This window comes from Stegostoma tigrinum, chromosome 27 (assembly GCF_030684315.1).
Source record: "Stegostoma tigrinum isolate sSteTig4 chromosome 27, sSteTig4.hap1, whole genome shotgun sequence".
In the NCBI taxonomy this organism is placed as follows: Eukaryota; Metazoa; Chordata; class Chondrichthyes; order Orectolobiformes; family Stegostomatidae; genus Stegostoma; species Stegostoma tigrinum.
Genome location: NC_081380.1, coordinates 2,530,632 through 2,549,656, shown reverse-complemented (window position 1 = coordinate 2,549,656; position 19,025 = coordinate 2,530,632). Strand labels below are relative to the sequence as shown.

General features: G+C 42.3%; 1 protein-coding gene across 5 annotated transcripts in view; it reads right to left on the bottom strand.

The window, feature by feature from the left end:
- The window catches only part of LOC125464462 (SH2B adapter protein 2-like), a 130,753-nt gene that overhangs the window by 41,969 nt on the left and 69,759 nt on the right, over window positions 1-19,025 (bottom strand). For all 5 annotated transcript variants that reach the window (XR_009447319.1, XM_048556781.2, XM_048556782.2 and 2 more), the window contains one exon: window positions 5,129-5,220. Coding sequence is in view for 4 of the 5 variants with exons in the window: in XM_048556781.2 (XP_048412738.1) it covers window positions 5,129-5,220 (92 nt within the window). In the remaining variant the exon portion in view is untranslated. The remainder of the gene's footprint in view (window positions 1-5,128; window positions 5,221-19,025) is intronic.

Genomic DNA, 19,025 nt, shown 5'->3' with positions numbered 1-19,025 from the left:
ATCACTTACGACAATGTTGGTAATGCCATAACAGTTGAAGTGTGCTTTTAAGCATTCAACAATTTAGCAGTAATCCTTGAAGTCAATTAGTTCATGTCCCAGTAATCTGAATTGTAGTCTACTGTGACAAGATAATCAGTTCATGTGAATATGAGGAGGCCTACGCCCAGCTTTATCCATGATCTGTTTGGGGTGTTGTGGGTCAGCAGTGGCTCTCTAGCTTGCTTAGCTCAGTACACATTACAAGCACTGCACTGACTGATGTACTGTTTAATTTTGTTACTCACGTTTGGCCAGTACAGCACATCTCTTGCCTTCCTCAAACCCGATTCAATTCTTTGCTGACTTGAATGGATGCATTTTAGCATTTCTTGTCCCACAATATCTGCATTGATATTTCTCCAGAGCAACAGAAATACCACATAGCACATGAACCCAACTGTACCTCCTGAAGGGTGTTCAGATATAGTTGGATTTAATTTAATTCATTTATTGTCACGTTTATTTTGTTAGAAAATAGTGAAAAGAGCTGTACGGTGTCATCATTCTCCAATGCCATCTTAAAACACAGAAGAACAAACCAAGACATAGAATATAAAGGCAGAAAAATAAAAAGAAAGGGAAAAAGTATTCCACTTTTCAGTCCTTCTTGTTAAGTACTCTGTCACGGGCCTGTGACCAGGCACGAGTTCCGTTCACTGCACTGCTGTCGCTGGAATGAAAAAGCACCACTCTTCAGAGCTATCTCACCTCCAACACTGAGGGAGAAAGCCATTGCTTTTGTTTAGCTTTGCCTGCCAGTAACCATCTTTCCCATGTAAAGTGGCAAAGACTTGGCAAATTGCAGCAAAACTTCTCAATATTTGGCATGCAGTAGTGGGATCTCTTCAGGGCCTTATTTCAATCCCTCAAGCTAATGTATGCTCTGAACTTTCCAGGTTGGGTCTTCTTTCAGTAGGTGCTTTTTCCCTTTTGGGTCCCCTATTCTTCATACAATTCTGTCTCCAATGAGTTCATCAATTAATTGCCCAAGTTCACAGGTTTCTGAAAACTGAGTTACCGATGGTATGTAGCGATCAATGGACTCTTTTTCATTTTGTTCCCCAGTACTGAATACGTACAATTCATATGAAATGATCACTTGAAGCTCAAAGCGTGTCTTCAAAGGTTTTAAAGTTTCACCCATTTTCAAAAATCTGTAGCTATTGCATACTTCTGCTATTACACATGGAAGAATTTCCTATTTTGACTCACAGTCTCAGTAATTTCAACAGAAGCTGGTAGGGGAAAATTGCAGGCATTTTCCTTAAGCTGTGATCTTTGTTTTATTTTTCTTTTTCTCCGCCTAGTAGCAGCTCACATCTCCACAACTGTTTCTTTTTATTTCTGCTTTGGAAATGTCCTACTTCAGAAACCATACAATACAGCAATGCATTCAACATAAGGGGTTCATTTAAGTGAAATGCAAGATGTCCACCTACAGGCATGTGCCTTATGGTAGAGGTCACACAACTACAGCAGATAAGTAGAGAGAATTGTACAATATATTTCAACACAATCAGAATGCTTATGAGGAATATTTAGAAGTCAAGGCTGAAGATGCAAAGGGCAGGGTTGTTTATGAAAATATTCATAAAAACTGTCAGGAAATTATGAACGCTGAACATGCACAGAATAATGTAAGACAAGAGATGGATATGTGGATCAGATAAAGCTGATTGTGTGATAACATTAAATTGCTACTATTCTAATTCATCAACTAGTTGTTGAAAATATCTGAAGAGTTACTAGATCTTGGCATGTGAGAAAGTTGTTCATCAGGAGAGTGAGAGAGAAGTTTGCATGTGTGTGCAGTGTCAAAATGAATTTTAAAAAATCAATGATTCTGAATCAGTGAAAATTTTACAAATAAATAGCAAACTGACAAAATGAGACAAAAAAATGTAGTCAAGAACAGCAAAAAGGCACGAATCTGAAAGGAGGGCAATTCCAGAAGGAGTGCATCATCTTTTTAGTGACGGTTTGGATAAAAGGTTCTACTTACTCATGATTTATAAACACCAGATTCCTGATGACTCTGTGGGAATTTGGATGCTTTGAAATTTTACTCTTTAGTTCCCTTTTGATACAGTTCTTTACTTCAGTCAAAATACCGTTTAAAAAGCAGACTCACTTGAGATTAAGTCTTCGGTCAAAATAAAAACATGTATTGTGAAGATCATTCACTTGTATCTATGACTACATACGGAATGCAATCTGAGTGGCTCATTTGTCTGTATGACTGGATTTCCCTTTAGAAACAGGCTAAGAACTATTCAAATCCTTAATGGAATCTGAGCTGCTGTAAACACATAAGGTTTGGCAGTGCATGAAGAAATTTGTTCAAAGGTAGCAGTGGAGACTGAGTGAAGTGGGACTGGATGTTTCAGTCCTTGGATATGGTAAATGAGGCAATTTGCTGCAAGAGGAAGACAGGCAGTTCTGGCCTTCACAAAAAGGAATAGTCCAAGAGAGGGAACCAGACACAGCAAAGTTCAGGAGCTGAAGCTTGGAGGCAATAATTAGGAGTACAGATTGATGGTTAATGAGTGTTAAGTTTTCCTTTCCCCCTCTAAACTGGGGTAGAAGTTTATATTAGTATCTCCCTGCATCAATTTAGTTATTAACTTTATAACATAACTAATTAAACTCCATAAGTAGCTAATTGTTGACTGGCTTCAAAACCTAATTAATTATTCAAGAAGCAAAATAAAGAGAGCAGGCTAGGTTATACCTATAGAATGTGGGAACTGTGCTGTGCTTCAGTTTATGTAGTTTAACAATCTGATTAAATGGATTGACAAACTGCTACACATTATCACAGGAGATGATACACATCAGCATGCGGTACAATGGTTGGATCAGTGTAGATCAGCATATAATGTGGACGAAGAGCTCTCCTGAACTCCTTGAATAAAGAGCACTTTGTTTACATTACTAATTATTGGCACAAAATGCAAACCACAGAAATCACATTGTATACCACTGCCAACATGTTGTATTTTTGGCTCTTCTACAAACATACAGAATACCATGACAGAGATCACAAAGAGGATCAGTGTTAGACAATAGGGGAAACCATAAATCCTGGATAGCACTGGGAAGCAGCTGGAAGAAGTGGCAGCAACACTCAAGATGAGTAATTGAATGGGGCGGGGGGGGGGGGGGGGGTGCGGTGAGGGACATTGGAATTGTAGTTGACAGGAAAGACAGTGTTCTGGTGGAATCCAGCTGGAAAAGACAAGTGGAAGTGGGGCTGCAAGACCACAGAGCCAGCGTCCGCATTTTTCCCCACTGAAAAAGAGCTTGATGATAGAGACTCTTCATGTAGAGGCTGAAAGCCAATACTCAAGTCACAGAGAGAGAGGCATAACAGAGATCTACAGTCATACATCATGAAAACAGACCCTTCGGTCCAACCAGTCCATACTGATCGTAATCCCAAACTGAAGTAGCCACACCCGCCTTCACTTGGCCCATATCCCTCCAAGCATTTCTTATTCATGTACTTATCTAAATGTCTTTTAAATATTGTAACTGCACCTTCATCCACCACTTCCTCTGGAAGTTCATTCCACACATGAATCAGTGTATAAAAAAAATTCCCCCACGTCTTTTTTTAAAACATCTCACCTTAAAAATATGACCCTAGTCTTGAAATCTCTCAATCTAGGGAAAAGACACCTGCCATTCAACTGATTTATACTTATCAATGATTTTATAAAAGGTCATCTCCCAACTTCCCATGCTCCAGTGGAAAGAAAAAGTCCCCACCTAGTTGATGTTAGCATAACCATCCTCTTGTTTTCCAGTCAAGAAAATATCCCTCAAAGGGAAAGTTTTGGTGAGAGAGAACATCTGGGAAGCCAGAAACATCAATGCCATGCACTAAATTGTTTCAGCAGGGGCTGTAGCTATACTTCTGAGATCTCGCAATTGTGGAGACAGGTGGGCAGTTATAAAGATAAAAGATAGCAGTTGTCAATGATCATTCTTTTTCTATTCGGGAAATGGTACAGGAAATCTAAGTGAAGTATAACTCACTTATTCACTTGTTCATTAAACTCTATTTTTCTGAATCACTGTTGAAATCCTGCAGTGAATCACAAGTGAAATCCTGTACAGGCTGATTGCAGGAAATAATAAAGAGTAACAGAAGGTATTATTATTATTAATGATAATATTAATGGTTACATACCCAAAAATGCCTAGACAGAGGGGGATGAGAATGTGAAAACTTAACAGTGGGGTTATGCCAAAATTTAGAAAGTATGTAGACTGAAGAAGAAAAAAACAAGATGACCCAGAAACATCCATACTACAACCATCTGGGTTCAACACCAACTCAAATCATTTTCTCTTTGAACACAGAGGATCATGGTTTTGTTAAATAATATTTCATAGGTGTTATTACCAGAATCCTGTAAAACATATTTTAAACAGAGGCTCATTCTTTGTGATTGGGCACCCTTGCGGGTGAGTAAAACCCATTGATGCCCCTTTATTAGTACAAGATATACAAGCCCTCTGGCCTCATCATACTGGCATCACTATCTCCTCCTGCAGGAGGCCTTCATTACTCTCATCAGCCAAGGGTCTTTGTGTGACTCTGCTTGTCAGTGTTAGACTTCAATGTAGTGTTGTAAAGCTAATAGAATTGTTTCCTGCTGCTCACCATATCACACTGTCTAGCTCCTTTAATTCTAACATTCTTGAACCTTCAGATACATGTAGTGCTTGCAAGAACAATGAGAATCCAATTGCTGTTTCCCTCAGGTCAATTACATTGGGAATTGTTTCCAAAGCGCAGACTGCTGCTCTGTGAAACTATTAGAAGTTGAACAACATTCCAGCACAAAACGGGTCCCCGTTCACCTTCAGCAGGAACGCAAAACAGGTGACAGTGTATCAGCAGCCTCAACAGAGTACAAACCTGTAAATCTGTCATCTATTTAAATTTTACCGACCAAAATGAACTATGTCTGTAATAAATAATAGCAATCACATCTGAAGTTAGCTCTTTCATGTGAAATATTTCCATAGTATCCTCTTGCACATCCAGATATTGGAGTAGAAAAATTACCCTTACCCAGGATCCATGCAGTCCTGAATGTCAGCCACCCAGGAGTGTTTCTGTAAGGAGTCAATTGTTTCCAGGATGTACTCCGCACCATTCTCCACCTGTCCCAGAACAAAATCACAAGAGTCTTTCCAATGGGATAGGATTTCACACCAAAACAAAATCACATGCATAATCTCAGCATTAGGTACTGTTTCTGAGGACAAGTCACCCTGTGGTTCTGCAACACTCTATTCAATGGTAATTAGTGAGCAGAATGCTCCTGCCTTTATCTAAAACAGGGTAATCATCATGCAACACAGCTGTATAATCTTGCATTATATACCAGCTACCATACTGTGGGTCAAAGCACATTGTCTTGACTAGATTTTGGAGTTCCATAGTCCCCGTCTGGAAATTTATTTTTAAACTTCAATTCTACTGAGTGTGTTTTTTGAAAAACAGGATTGCAACAGAGACAATAACTACAGGGGTAAAAACAATTTTGTGGGACTGAGGGGATATAACACCTAAATATAACCACAGAAACTTCTAACAGACTGTACGGTGATGTCTTGCGACTCCAAAAGGTAGCAAGGAGCTGATGACCCTCTGCTCAGCAGCAAACTACCTACAAAAGCAAAGATTGCATTTTTCCTTTTGAATAATACACAAGGACAGCGCATAAAAATGCCAGTTTTGACTCTGGAGGAGTGGAAAAGTGGGACTGAAAGCACCAATGTTCACCTGCCTAGTTTTATCATTAACATGCTGTGAAGTTCAAACTCGAAGAGCTATTCCTCACACAAGTTCTCCTGCATTGCACGTAGTAACATCCTCCGCCTCCAAATGCTGCGACCAGTTAATAAGAGTTAGCATAAAGGAATTTTCAGCCTACAAAACCACAACTCTTGAAAACCCATTTCTTCTCTGGCAATAGGTATGAAAAGTAATTTAGATTAACCTATAAATGTACCATGAGAGTTATAATAGCCCACCAATATCAACGCTACCAGTGCAAACCAACAACCTGTCTCCAAAAACAAAGCTGTCTCATTTGTTCTTCACGGACACTCAACAGGCTGATTGATGGAACCTTCCTTTCCCACTTTTTGGACTCACCTCATTTCTAATCTATATTTTTGGTTGTTGCACTCCTAATTATTGCTAGGTTTACACAGTAATAAAACTCACTTCTTGTTAAAGGCTGGTTAGATTTGCTCCTTTGAAAACAGATGTTTGAGTCTAGGAGAAAAGCATCCCCAAGGAAGTGATAACACAGTACGGAGCTGAAGAAACACAGCAAGCCAGACAGCTTCAGAGGAGCAGGAAAGCTAACGTTTCAGATCAGGACCCTTCTTCAGACCAGTAAGGTCAACTGCCCTGCTTCTCTGATGCTGCCTGGCTTGCTGTGTTCCTCCAGCTCCACACCGTTATCGCTGACTCCAGCATTTGCAGTTCATGTTATCTCCTCAAGAAAGTGACTTTTTTGAAATCAATCTGCTGTAACCAACTAAAGGAGTAGGGTAAATAAGGTAGGGGCCAGTTCATTCCTCCCCACCTGGGAGCTTAACAGTGTGGAGCATCCTGTGTGGAACACTAATAAATTAGGCAGCTGGTCACAACATTAGAGCCACTGTAAACATGTTTAAAATATTATCTGAAGGTAAAACTGCCTGTTCCCGAGTCTGAAAAACCAAGTGTTAATGAGAAATGACCAAAACCATTATAATTCTACGGACTTTCTTTACACTTGCAATGATGACATATCATCACCAGCCACCTATGTTCTTGATGTGAATAGTGTAAGAAGAACCATTCAAAATAAAACAGTCAGTCATCGAGGACATCCAAGACATGGAAATAGCTCTCATGGTACATTTATAGATCAATCTAAATTACTTTTCTTATCTGTTGCCAGAGAAGAAATTACCAAACCAACAATTTTTCAATGCAAGATTATGTAACTTTGACAAAAATCATCAAACATCCCCACATTCACACATGTAGCTGCAAATAGTCCTCAAGTCATAAATGGGGCAGGGCAGTGATTGGTGACTGTAGTGATTATAATGAGGTCAGTCAGCTGGACCTCAGAATGAGGTTTCCTAACTGGACCAGTTTAACAGCCCCAATCAGGGAGCCCTGGCTGACAGTTTAAAAAAGGATAAGCATCAGAGATACTGACACTCAGAGCTGACTCTGAATGAGGCAATACCAACGTCACGGACTGGTCATGTATATATACAGGATGTCTTGGTGAGAGAGTACCAGCCTCTGTAGAGTTATTTCAATGTTCAGTACTGTTTGAGGACAAATCACTGTGGTTCTGCAATACTCAGAAGTTTTCTATAGAGATGAGTCAGCAAAATGCTCCTGCCCTTATCTAAAGCAGGGTAATGGTCGTGCAACACAACTATATGACCACAATCCTGAAGAAATTCACTCACAACAGATATCCTCGAGTTGGGATAAGCAATTCTTAAATCATACCTTTGTTTGGTAAGCTTGACTCATTCAATCCTGCTGTTGAAGTCTAGGACCAGTATGTAGAAAGATTGGGTTAGTTTTTCCAGGCAAACAACATTGTGGCAAATAAAAAGTGACCAATTCTCTTGATAGCCTGTGGGTCTGCAGTTTTTTCTGTCTTTAGGAGCCTACCTTTCCTTAAGTACCAGGCACTTAAACTTTCAAGGTCTGACGGACATTGTTAAGGAATATTACAACATAAGCCTCCTCTAATTCTGAGGCACTACCACTTTTACTCAGCAATTCAAGGACTGGGGAACTCTGTCTCAGGATTTTTGACTAGTTTAAGTCAATTGGCTAAAGCCTTTGACTTAACCCTTCATGGAGACCATTTGGTATGAGGGATTAATGATGCAATTTTGCAAAAACACCTACTAGCTGAAGCCCAAATGGACTTCAGACAGGCACTGCGGCTAGCTTTGTCATTGGAAAATGCAGTAAGTAAAGCTAGAGTTTCAAGGTATTTCGATGGAAGTAGATACCCTTGCCACTCTGACTGAGCTTGGGGGGGAACATCACTTGAGTGCAGACAACTGTAGCAGCCTCACTCAGGACATATCATTATCAGAAGGGCTCTAGGTTGGCCCACAGCAAATTCCTAAAACAGAGCCCACCTTGACCGAATGTATAAAATTCCCTTCAGCGCTCTGGCTGGAAAATCCCATTGTAGTTGTTGCCAGGATGTGAATTCAAAATAGTAAAAACAATTTAAAAGAGAGTCCTACTAGACCTTAACACAGTAAGATACCTTATAGGCCGGTATCCAGGAGAGTACATACCCTGGAGAGTCCACCAACATCTGCTAAGCAATTTAACCAATTGGTTCTGATCTCTTATGAGAAGCAGCTGGTTCAGTTGGCAGTGACTGTAGTGAAAAGTTCGGGCCCAAGCTTGATAGGGTGGAATCGGTTATGAGAGAATCACCTAGATTAATTGAAAAATGTTGAGCCAGAGAATGGTTGCCTGAAAAAAAGTCTTCCAGGAAGATCTAGGGGCTATCAGAGGAGCCAAGGCCACCTTGCATGTTGATCAGGAAGCAATTCCATGATTCTGCAAGGCCCACCCAGTGCCATTTGCATTACAGACAAAAATAAAGGGAAAAAAAATCATCAAGCCAGTCCAGTTTGTGGACTGGACAGTACCACTCATACCGATTATGAAGCCCGACAATGTCGGTTTGTCTTTCTGGAGATTCTAAACAAATGGTGAATCACTTTTCGTAGCTGGATAAATACCCAATTCCTCACATAGAGGATTTATGCGCAAAGTTGGTGGGAGGCCTGTTTGTCAGAGCTCGACATGAACCAAGCGTAATTTACAACTACATTTAGACCAGGATTCCCTGAAGTATCCCACAAATACCCATTAGGGTTTGTACCAATATACAAGACTGCCATTTGGGTATCGTCAGCCACTTTCAATGGACAGCATTTTGCAAGATCTGCCGCAGATTGTCATCTAGGTGAATGGCATTCTAATAATAGGGAAAGCTAATAAAGGAGCACTTAGAGAACTTGGGTATAGTCCGAAGGTGTTTTTCTAAGGTGGATGTACATGTAAGGGAAAAATACATGTTCCGGGCCCTGCAAGTAATCTACTTGGATGACAGGGTTAAATCTATTAGAAGATAAAGTGAGGGTGCTCAAACGTGCTCCAGCTCCCACGTCCTGGAACTTAGTTCATTTCTTGGACTGGTGAATTATTACGGGAAGTTCATATATAACCTGGCCTCTGTCCTGGTACCTTTGCATCAACTCCCAAAAAAAAAAGGGTGAGCCTTGGAAACGGTCATGTAGCCAAGCTGTAGCTTGCAGGGAACTGAGGAAGCAGCTATCATCCTCTAAAGTGCTAACACACTGTGATCCCAAGAAAGGTCTGGTATTGACATGCGAGGTCTCCCCGAGTGGCATCAACATACAAGACAGCTCTGTACCACCCATCATCCAATAGGCTGTCAGAAAGTGCAGTCTAAGTTTTGAAGGCACCTAGATTAATTGAAAAATGTTGAGCCAGAGAATGGTTGCCTGAAAAAAAGTCTTCCAGGAAGATCTAGGGGCTATCAGAGGAGCCAAGGCCACCTTGCATGTTGACCAGGAAGCAATTCCATGATTCTGCAAGGCCCACCCAGTGCCATTTGCATTACAGACAAAAATAAAGGGAAAAAAAATCATCAAGCCAGTCCAGTTTGTGGACTGGACAGTACCACTCATACCGATTAAAGAAACAGCCTACAACTGTCCCGGTTCCTGTTTGAACACTACTCCTCATGCAGCTGCAGGGATAGCTCCAGCAGAGTTGCTATTGGGGAGGAGACTCTGCACCAGGTCCTGTTCTTTGCAGATAGAAAGAAAACATCAACCCACTGTGCCTGCTTCAACTCAATAAAGTAGCTGACAGCCACTGGCTGGTTCATCTCACAGGCAATTCCCTGGCTACTCAAAGCCAACCTGTATAGTTCTAAACTGAAGTAAAGCCGGGTGGTTAATTGTCAACACCTCTACCAAACAGCACTCTCCTCTCAGGTGGTATGAATGCTCATTTTCCCCTTGAAGTGGTATTCCTGCATGTTGTCCTAATAATGCAGGGTAAAACCTTCAATAAACAAGTCTTTTGTCAGCATTACTCACAATGTTATTGGTCTTGTATCTGTTCTAAAGTGCTATTAACTGATCCAAACGTGTTTGCCTCATAAGAACGGTCAATACTTGGTTGGTGATCTATCGAAATGTTGAATCCAACTCCATGACCTGAATCAAAATACAGCATCCCAAACTCACATGGCACCACTGGAGAGCACACCAATGGACAGAGTGGATTGACTGATCACTCAAAGACTGCAAGAGCTTTACTTTATTGTTTTGATTAGGAACCTATCATGTTTAGAGGAAAAAGAGTACTGTTTCCAATTTATGGGCCATCATCTTATTAATGTTCACTCTTCTGACTTTCGCAGTGGGGGAGGAAATGGGGAGTGGGAGGCAAATTTATAATCACCAAGGAACTAGGCCAGGTTTTAAATCTGCTCCTTTGCCAGTTAACGATTAAAGTGATCAAGTCTAACTCGGAACATTTTTGGAGACTTCCAGATGTTTGGCAACTGCTCAACTGAAGTTCCAACTTCCTCAGCAGTTCCCATGGAGTCAGCTACACCAGGACCTGCACATGGTCCCAATGCACAATTACACTGACATTTCAGCAATGACTATCTTCCTCTTGGACTAGGGCCCTGTGATATACAGCCTCAATTTGTAACAGCTCCAAGGACAGTAAATGCAAGTGCATTTTTTGAGACACTGCCCCGGCTTATATTTATGGACTGGGACAAACCAGAAGTCAAAGCTGCAGCTGGAAGCAGTCAGTCTTGCATTGCAGTGAAAAAAGATTCATGTTTGAATGGCTTAATGCAAGTGAATTGCAGCAAAGGAACTGTACAATTCAACAATAGGCTAGCTTTTGGACTGTAGGAACAACCGGAAGAACAGCAAGGACTTCATACGTCTCGGACATGCTATTGTTACTGTAAAGCTCAAAATGAGATTTCGAACCAGTCATCTATTGTCTAGGCTTTGACCTGCAGCCTATCATTTAGACATTGCAATGGCTTTTCTGTCTAGGGTTTAAATTGGCATATCTTGCTGTTGTCTACTATGTGGAAATTGACTTCACTCAGTTCTTATGGGGTTAAATCAGGATAGTGACAACAGCATTGTAGGCAATTAATATATAGTGGTTTAGTCACTGGACTAGGATTTCAAGACCCAGGTCAAGTTCTTGAGACCCGGGTTTAAATTTCACAGGTTATGGTATTTCAATTTTATAACATTGTGGATTTGAAACATCTAATATTGATTGTTATAGTGAGGAAATCTGACATACATGCAATAAATGTGGATGACCCTTAACTGCCCTCTGAAATGGCCTTCAGGATCACTTCAAAGAAATAGTAGTAAACCACAAAAATGTCTCAAAGGAACAAAACCGGACAGACCACCGGGTATCACCTTGGCCGTGGAGATAACAACAATAAACTCAGTCCTGTCAATGCTGAGCCGTCTTGTGGGCCAGTCAAGCAACAATCATACTCAGAAACATACCTTACAGAAAATGTCCTGCCAGCAGGACAGAAGCCACACAGGTGGCAGCATAGGGATACACCGTTAGGAGTTAGTTGCTTTGGGAGTCCTCAATATTGCCTCTGTACTCCACGAAGTCATTAAGTCAAAAATAGACATGAGTACCTCCTGCTGCTTCCCAGCTCCTGCCTTCCATCAGTTGATGGATCAGCACTCCTCCTTATTGAGTACCAGAGGGTGACAAGGACACAGAATGGGGGATTTTAATGTCAATCAGCTAGTGGTGAGGGAACAGGTAACAAGAGGGGGGAGAAAACACATACTTGTCCTCTTCCTTACCAATCTGCTGGCTGCAGGTGCATCAGTAAGAGTGACCACCACAATCCTGGTGCAGACACAGTCTTGCCTTCATAATTGATAAGGTTCTCCACGGCAGGCTCATTCATATAGTCAGGAGGCATGGGATACAGGGCAATTTGGCTGTCTGGATTCAGAATTGGTTGGCTGACAGGAGGCAGAGAGGGGTTGTAGATGGTAAGTATTCTGCCTGGAGGTCAGTGCTGAGTGGTGTCCCGCAGGGCTCTGTTCTTGGGCCTCTGCTCTTTGTACTTTTTATAAATGAATTGGATGAGGAGGTTGAGGGGTGGGTTAGTATGTTTGCTGATGACGCAAAGGTCGGAGGTGCCGTTGATAGTAGCGAGGGCTATTGCAGGCTTCAGCGAGACATTGACAATATGCAGAGCTGGGCTGAGAAATGGCAGATGTGCACCTATACAGCGTATTCAAAAAGAATGGGTACCCAATGAACACAGGCCACCGATTTCTCAGCAACAAACCCAAACAAACAGACAAAACGGGCCCAGAAACCATAACCACTCTCCCCTACATCAGAGACATTTCCGAAATGACTGCCAGACTACTCGGACCTCTTGGCATCAGGGTAGCCCACAAACACACCAACACACTAAAACAACAGCTAATGAACTTAAAAGACCCTATACAGACAACAAGCAAAACAAACGTCATCTACAAAATACCTTGCAAGAACTGTGACAAACACTACATTGGACAAACAGGCAGAAAGCTAGCCACCAGGATACATGAACATCAACTAGCCACAAAACGACATGACCCACTATCACTCGTATCCTTATGTACAGATGAGGAAGGACACCACTTTGATTGGGACAACACATCCATCCTAGGACAAGCCAAACAGACACGCACGAGAATTCCTAGAAGCATGGCATTCCAACCGGAACTCCATCAACAAACACATTGGCTCCAAATCAATCTCCCATCCCCTGAGAAAAAGAACAGGAAATGACATCACCAACCCAAGGAAACCTAAACATATAAATAGAAAGCGGGACATAACACCAGCGCTTCGTCGGAGGCTCACTGATGATGTTACCTAGAATGGTGACGAAACGTCTGAAAACTAACCTTCCAGCTCAGCCAGCAAACTCACATCCAGAACCTCAACCTGAGCTACAAATCTATGTTCTATTTCCAGCAAGATGGCGGCAGGGTATGTTGATCCAATCTGCTCACCAGTTCCCTTTCCTTCCTTTTTCTCCTCTTCTTCGTCTCTCTCCAGTAATTCTATTGCCATCCCCCATCCGACCACCCCCTGCCTTTTTAACTACCTACTTCGAGTCAGGTTGCAACTGGGAACCATGTGGCGGGACCTGAAAGCATGGGGCGTGTCCTGCAGTGACAGTGGATCAAGCACAGGCTGGAGCAATGGCGGCAGATCAAGAGCGGGCTGCTTCAGCAGTAACAGCGGGATGGTGAGGGGGCAACAGCGGTAGCCTCCTGGTTGCCCTAGCGATTGGAGCAGGGACTGCACCATTGTGGAGGTGGGACTTGGGACACAGATCTGGACTTTTCTTTTTCTCCTGCTTACCTGTTAATATCTTAATTCTGTACTTTTTGTAACCAAGTGGGCACCAGTGAATGGCAACTTTGTATTCCTATACTTAGTATATGTGCAATGTAAATCAATCTAAATCTAACTCTATCAAGACTAACCTTCAGCGTGTCGTGTGGCACTATCACTGTGCTAAATGGGACAGACTTCAAAACAGATCTAGCAACTCAAGACTGGATTACCACAAGGTGCTCTGGGCCATCAACGGCAACAGATTTACAATCAAACACTATCTGCAACCTCAGGATACAGCATATCCCCCACATGACCACTACCAGAGTGTCTGGTGAATGGTCCATTTCAGCCTGGCATGAAGGTTTCTCCAGCATGCTTGGCAGTCTTTAGCTGATTCAACTCACTCCTTGTTTTATTAGGAAACGGTTAGAGTCACTGGATACTGCAAAGGCTACAGGTCCTAACAATATTCTGGCAATAGTACCGAAGGCTTGTGCTCCAGAACTTTCCACACGACCAGCCAAGCTGTTCCAGTACAGATTCCCCAACAGAAAGGCTGTGGCATTGTGGTAATGGCACTGGACAGGCAAATGTTTTGGAGACCAGAGTTCAAATCCCACAACAGATGGTGAAATCTGAATTCAGTAAAGAAATGGAAATAAAAGGCTATCCTAATGGTTACCATGTAACTATTGTTGATTGTCACAATGAACCAGAATTTATTATTAATGCCCTTTAGGGAAGGAAATCTACCATCCTATACGTAACTCGATACCCACAGCAATATGGTTAACTCTCAACTACTCTCATTTCCTTTCTGAAATGGTCTAACAAGGGCAGTTAGGAACAGACAGCAAATGCTGGCTTTTTCAGCGATTCCCACATCCCAAAGAAATGTACAGCTTCAATACTAAAATTGCTTAGGTATGTACACCAAAAGCAGGGCAAACCCAATCTGACCAATGACGACCTCATCTGTCTACTTTTGATCATCAGTAAAGTGATAGAAAGTGTATTCAACAGTGCTATCAAACAGCACATGCATCTCTGAAAATCTATTTACTAAGACTTTTAAGCTTTTGCTATGATCACTCACAACATCCTTGGTTCAAACATGGCCAAAAGAGCGGAATTCCAGAGGTGATGATGCCTAACCTCCAGTGTTGACTCCTGACCTCTCAGCATGGTATGGTGAACATCCTAGTTTGTTGTAGTGGTCTCCCAGTGTGGTGTGGTGTGGCAACATCCCAGTCTGTTGTTGTGGCCTCTCGAAGTGGCATCCTCTAGCGTGGCGCCCTTGGCCAAGCGTGGTGGTCTGAAGTGATCCCACAGCTTCATGATCCTCAAGGTGAAATCTGGTGTGGTCTGAAGCCAAGGCCCAGTGCAGATTTGAGGCTAGGTGCTAGCGGGGTCTGAGTTGGAAAGCTGTTGCTCTGCACTTTTATTTCTCTATCTTCTAAGATCTTGTAACTAAAGAATCTGTACCTAGTACCCTTCAATCTAAGATGGTACAATAAGTGACTATATTCATTGAGTTCATGTGACAATAAAGCTAATTCAATTTCTATAGGTGAGATGAGAGTGATATCCCCTGACATCAAAGCTGTATTTGACCAAGTGTGACCTAGTGAAACCGGAAATCAGTCGAAATTAGGAGGAAAATTCTACACCACTTGGAGTCATACTCCACCCTTTGCCTCCATCTAGTTTCAGAAATGGGGATGTTGCTGATTAACGGTGACAACAAGGATCGTGAAACAAATCGAGGTTTCAGCAATGGGATTTTCAAGGCAGATGATGAGATTCTCTTGACTTTCAGGTAGTCATTGCCTGGCACTTGTGCAATACAAATGCTTCTTGCCACTTACCAGCCAAAGCTGGAATGTTGCCCCAGTTTTGTTGCATGCAAGGACAAACTGATTCAATATCTGAGGAGTCACAAAGAGGTGCTGAACGTTGTCGTCTCATGATTGCACACCATTAATTCTGAACCTACGACGGAGGGAAGGTGAAACAACTGACATTGGTTGAGCCTGAGACACTGCCCTGAAGAACTCCCACTGTCCTGGAAGTGAGCTGATTGATCTCCAACAACTACAACCTTCTTCCATCGTAGGCAGGATAGATCACTCCAGCCAGGAGAGCTCCTGCACCCTTCCCACCACCCCAGCTCCCAATTATTCCAGTTTTGCCAGGGCTCCTGGATGCTACACTCAATCAAATGCAGCCTGTAACAAGGGCCATGCACACCTCCCTTCAGGGTTTCAGCTCTTTTGTCCACATTTGGACCAAGGCTTATAACAAGGTCAAGGACAGAGTACCCTGGAACAACACAATAGTACTAATTCTATTGGTAATTATTACAATAGTACTAATTCTAGACAATCTTCAGTGTTTTACTGTCTATTTCTTGTAAATATTGTGTACTGAACCTGTGACAAACGTGACTAGCATCAAAGTTAAAGGAGTTGGAACATTAAAGAACAGCTGGAAGCAGCTTATCAAAATGGTCACTTGGTTTAAGGACTGTTGGGCTTCTTTCAGCATTTCAATGGTTTCTTTGCACTGATTGTGGGTAAAGATTTGAGATTGCCATAAAGAATATCTCCCCATCAGGGACCATTAAATGCAACATTAATTGATGCTTGCCAGGAAACCGTGTAGACACTTAATTATAACAGCCAAAGTCAGGAAATCCTTGCCTGAAGCCAACTACACTGCTCCTGGTGGGATAATGTCTGAATGTACACATACATGCATTCATGCACACAAATTCTTATTTACCCATTTAAAGTTGCCTCCACTGACAAGTCTGATAGTTCAGACAGTGAGTAACTCAATCATATGGTTCAAAAACTCATGTTTAATCCCTGATGTTACTGAATTACATGATCTGAGAGGGAGTGAGGGGTGTGTGTTGTTTAACAATTGGCCCTAACATATATATGTTAAGAATAGCCAAGGATGTGTGGAATGAATTGAAACACTGACAGCATTGCAAAAAGAATACTGACAAATTATTTACTGTAAAAGGCTATCAACATATTGACAGAGTCCATTCTGGGAGTGTGGAACCATGGGATGAGCTCATGAGAACTCCCTCTCAACATTTAGTGACGTGTGTTGTGCACAAGACTATGCAGTAGCCCCTGGGATGATGCCAGATTTATTTGTAATGTTTACAGGACAGGAAGTGAGAGATTCTAAATAGCTATTTTAAAAATAATATTGAGTTCCTTTTTCTTTTAAAACAAAAAGGACTTTTGCTGGGTTCAAAGTTGTCTGTTGTGAAACAAAGGGTGGGCACGTTGACTGCTTATGTAAATGTCCAGCAATTATCAGGACAAAACAGGAATCAACAGCACCTTAGAATCCAAGATAATAAAGTGTGAAGCTGGATGAACACAGCAGGCCAAGCAGCATCTCAGGAGCACAAAAGCTGACATTTCGGGCCTAGACCCTTCATCACAGAGCATCTGCAGTTCCCATTATCACAGCTCCTTAGAATGTCACACTTTCCATTTGTGCGAACATTCCTGTCAAGCCAAAAGAATCTCAGATGATGTGACTCTTAAAACGGTTTTGTTTAAAAGAAAATCACTGACGCTCATTCTGACTTGGTGATGGTCCCTCAGTTATCTGATTCACTGATGTAACTCAATATGAAATCTCAGTCACATAGCTAAAATTGCTGGGAAATAGTAAGAGCTGCCAAAGCTGGAGTCTTTGATAACAGTGTGGAGTTGGAGGAGCACAGCAGGCCAGGCAGCATCAGAGGAGTAGGAAAGTTGACCCTTCTTAACTTTTCATTTTCACTAAAATTGCTGAGTTTTGATCAGCTGACATCTTACATTGGCCTGTTTGTAACGCCAGAACAGAATTCATAAGCAGCTCTAGGTTTAGCTAACCCTTGCCTGTGATCTCAGTGTCAAATGGAATATAATGTGGGTTATGCACTTTGGAAGGAAGAATAAAGGCGTAGGCTGTTTTCTAAAGGGGGAAAGGTGTCAGAAACCTGAAGCATAAAAGGTACTTGGGACTCTTAAGGTTAATATACAGGTTCATTTGGCAGCTAGGAAGGCAAATACACTGCTTGTATTCATTTTGAGACATTTAGAATAGGATTGCTAAGGCTGTATAAGGCTCTGGTGAGACCACATTTGGAATGTCGTGAGCAGTTTTGGGCCCAATTTCTAGGGAAGGATGTGTTGGCCTTGGAGGGGAGGCAAAGGAAGTTTATGAGAACGATCCCAGGAATGAAGGGCTTAGAATCATAGAATCTTTCAGGTGTGGGAACAGGCCATTCGGCCCAACAACTCCGCACCAGTCTTCTGAAGAGCATCCCACCCAGACCCACACCGCCGCCCCTGCCCCTGCGCCGCCTATCATTGTTAGTCTGCATTCCCCCAGCCTAACCCACCTAGCCTACACATCCCTGGACACTACGGGCAACTTAACATGGCCAATCCTCCCTAACCTGCACATCTTTGAACCTTGGGAAGAAACTGGATCACGCAGCAGAAACCCATGCAGTCGCCTGAAGAACCCAGGTCCCTGATGCTGTGAGGCAGTAGTGCTAACCACTGAGCCACTGCGCCAGAGTAGTTGAGGACCCTGGATCTGCACTCGATGGAACTCAAAAGGATGAGGGGGCGGGGGGAGCCTCATTGAAACCTACAAAAAACCGAGGGGCCCAAATAGAATGGACGAGTAGATGATGCTTCCACTCGTAGGAGAGACTAGGACAAGAGGGCACAGCTTGAGAGTAAAAAGAACAACGTGACAGAATTGAGTTGAGGAGGAATATCTTCAGTCAGAGGGTGGTGATTCTGTAAAACTTATTGCTGCAGAAGGCTGTGAATTCCAAGTCATTGAATGTATTTAAGACGGAGATAGGTAGGTTCTTGATTAATAAGGGGATCAAAGGTTATGGGGAGAAAGCAGGAGAATGGGTTGAGAAACATATCAGCAATGATTGAATTGTGGAGCTGACCCGATGGGCCAAATGGCCTAATTCTGGCTCTATATTTTATTATGGTCTCTCAACGGCCGGACTTCTGGAAAGAATTCCATTCCAATTGGCTACAACACTGGTACCAACATGGATAAATTTTCCATATATGTATAAAAAGTAGGACAAATCCAACTTAGCCAATCACCACCCCATAAATCTACTCTCAATCATCTGTAAAGTGATGATAAATGCCGTCAACAGTGCTATCAAGCAGCATGTAATCAGCAATAACTTGCTCAGTGATGCCAAGTTTGGGTTCCATCAGGACAACTCAGCTCCACATCTCATTACAGCCTCGGATCAAACATGAACAGAAGAGCTGAGTTCCAGAGGTGAGATAAAAGTGGCATCAAGGCCACATTTGATCAAGCTTGGCATCAAGCAGCCCTAGCTTAAGTGGTACCAGGGGAAAGCTCCCCACTG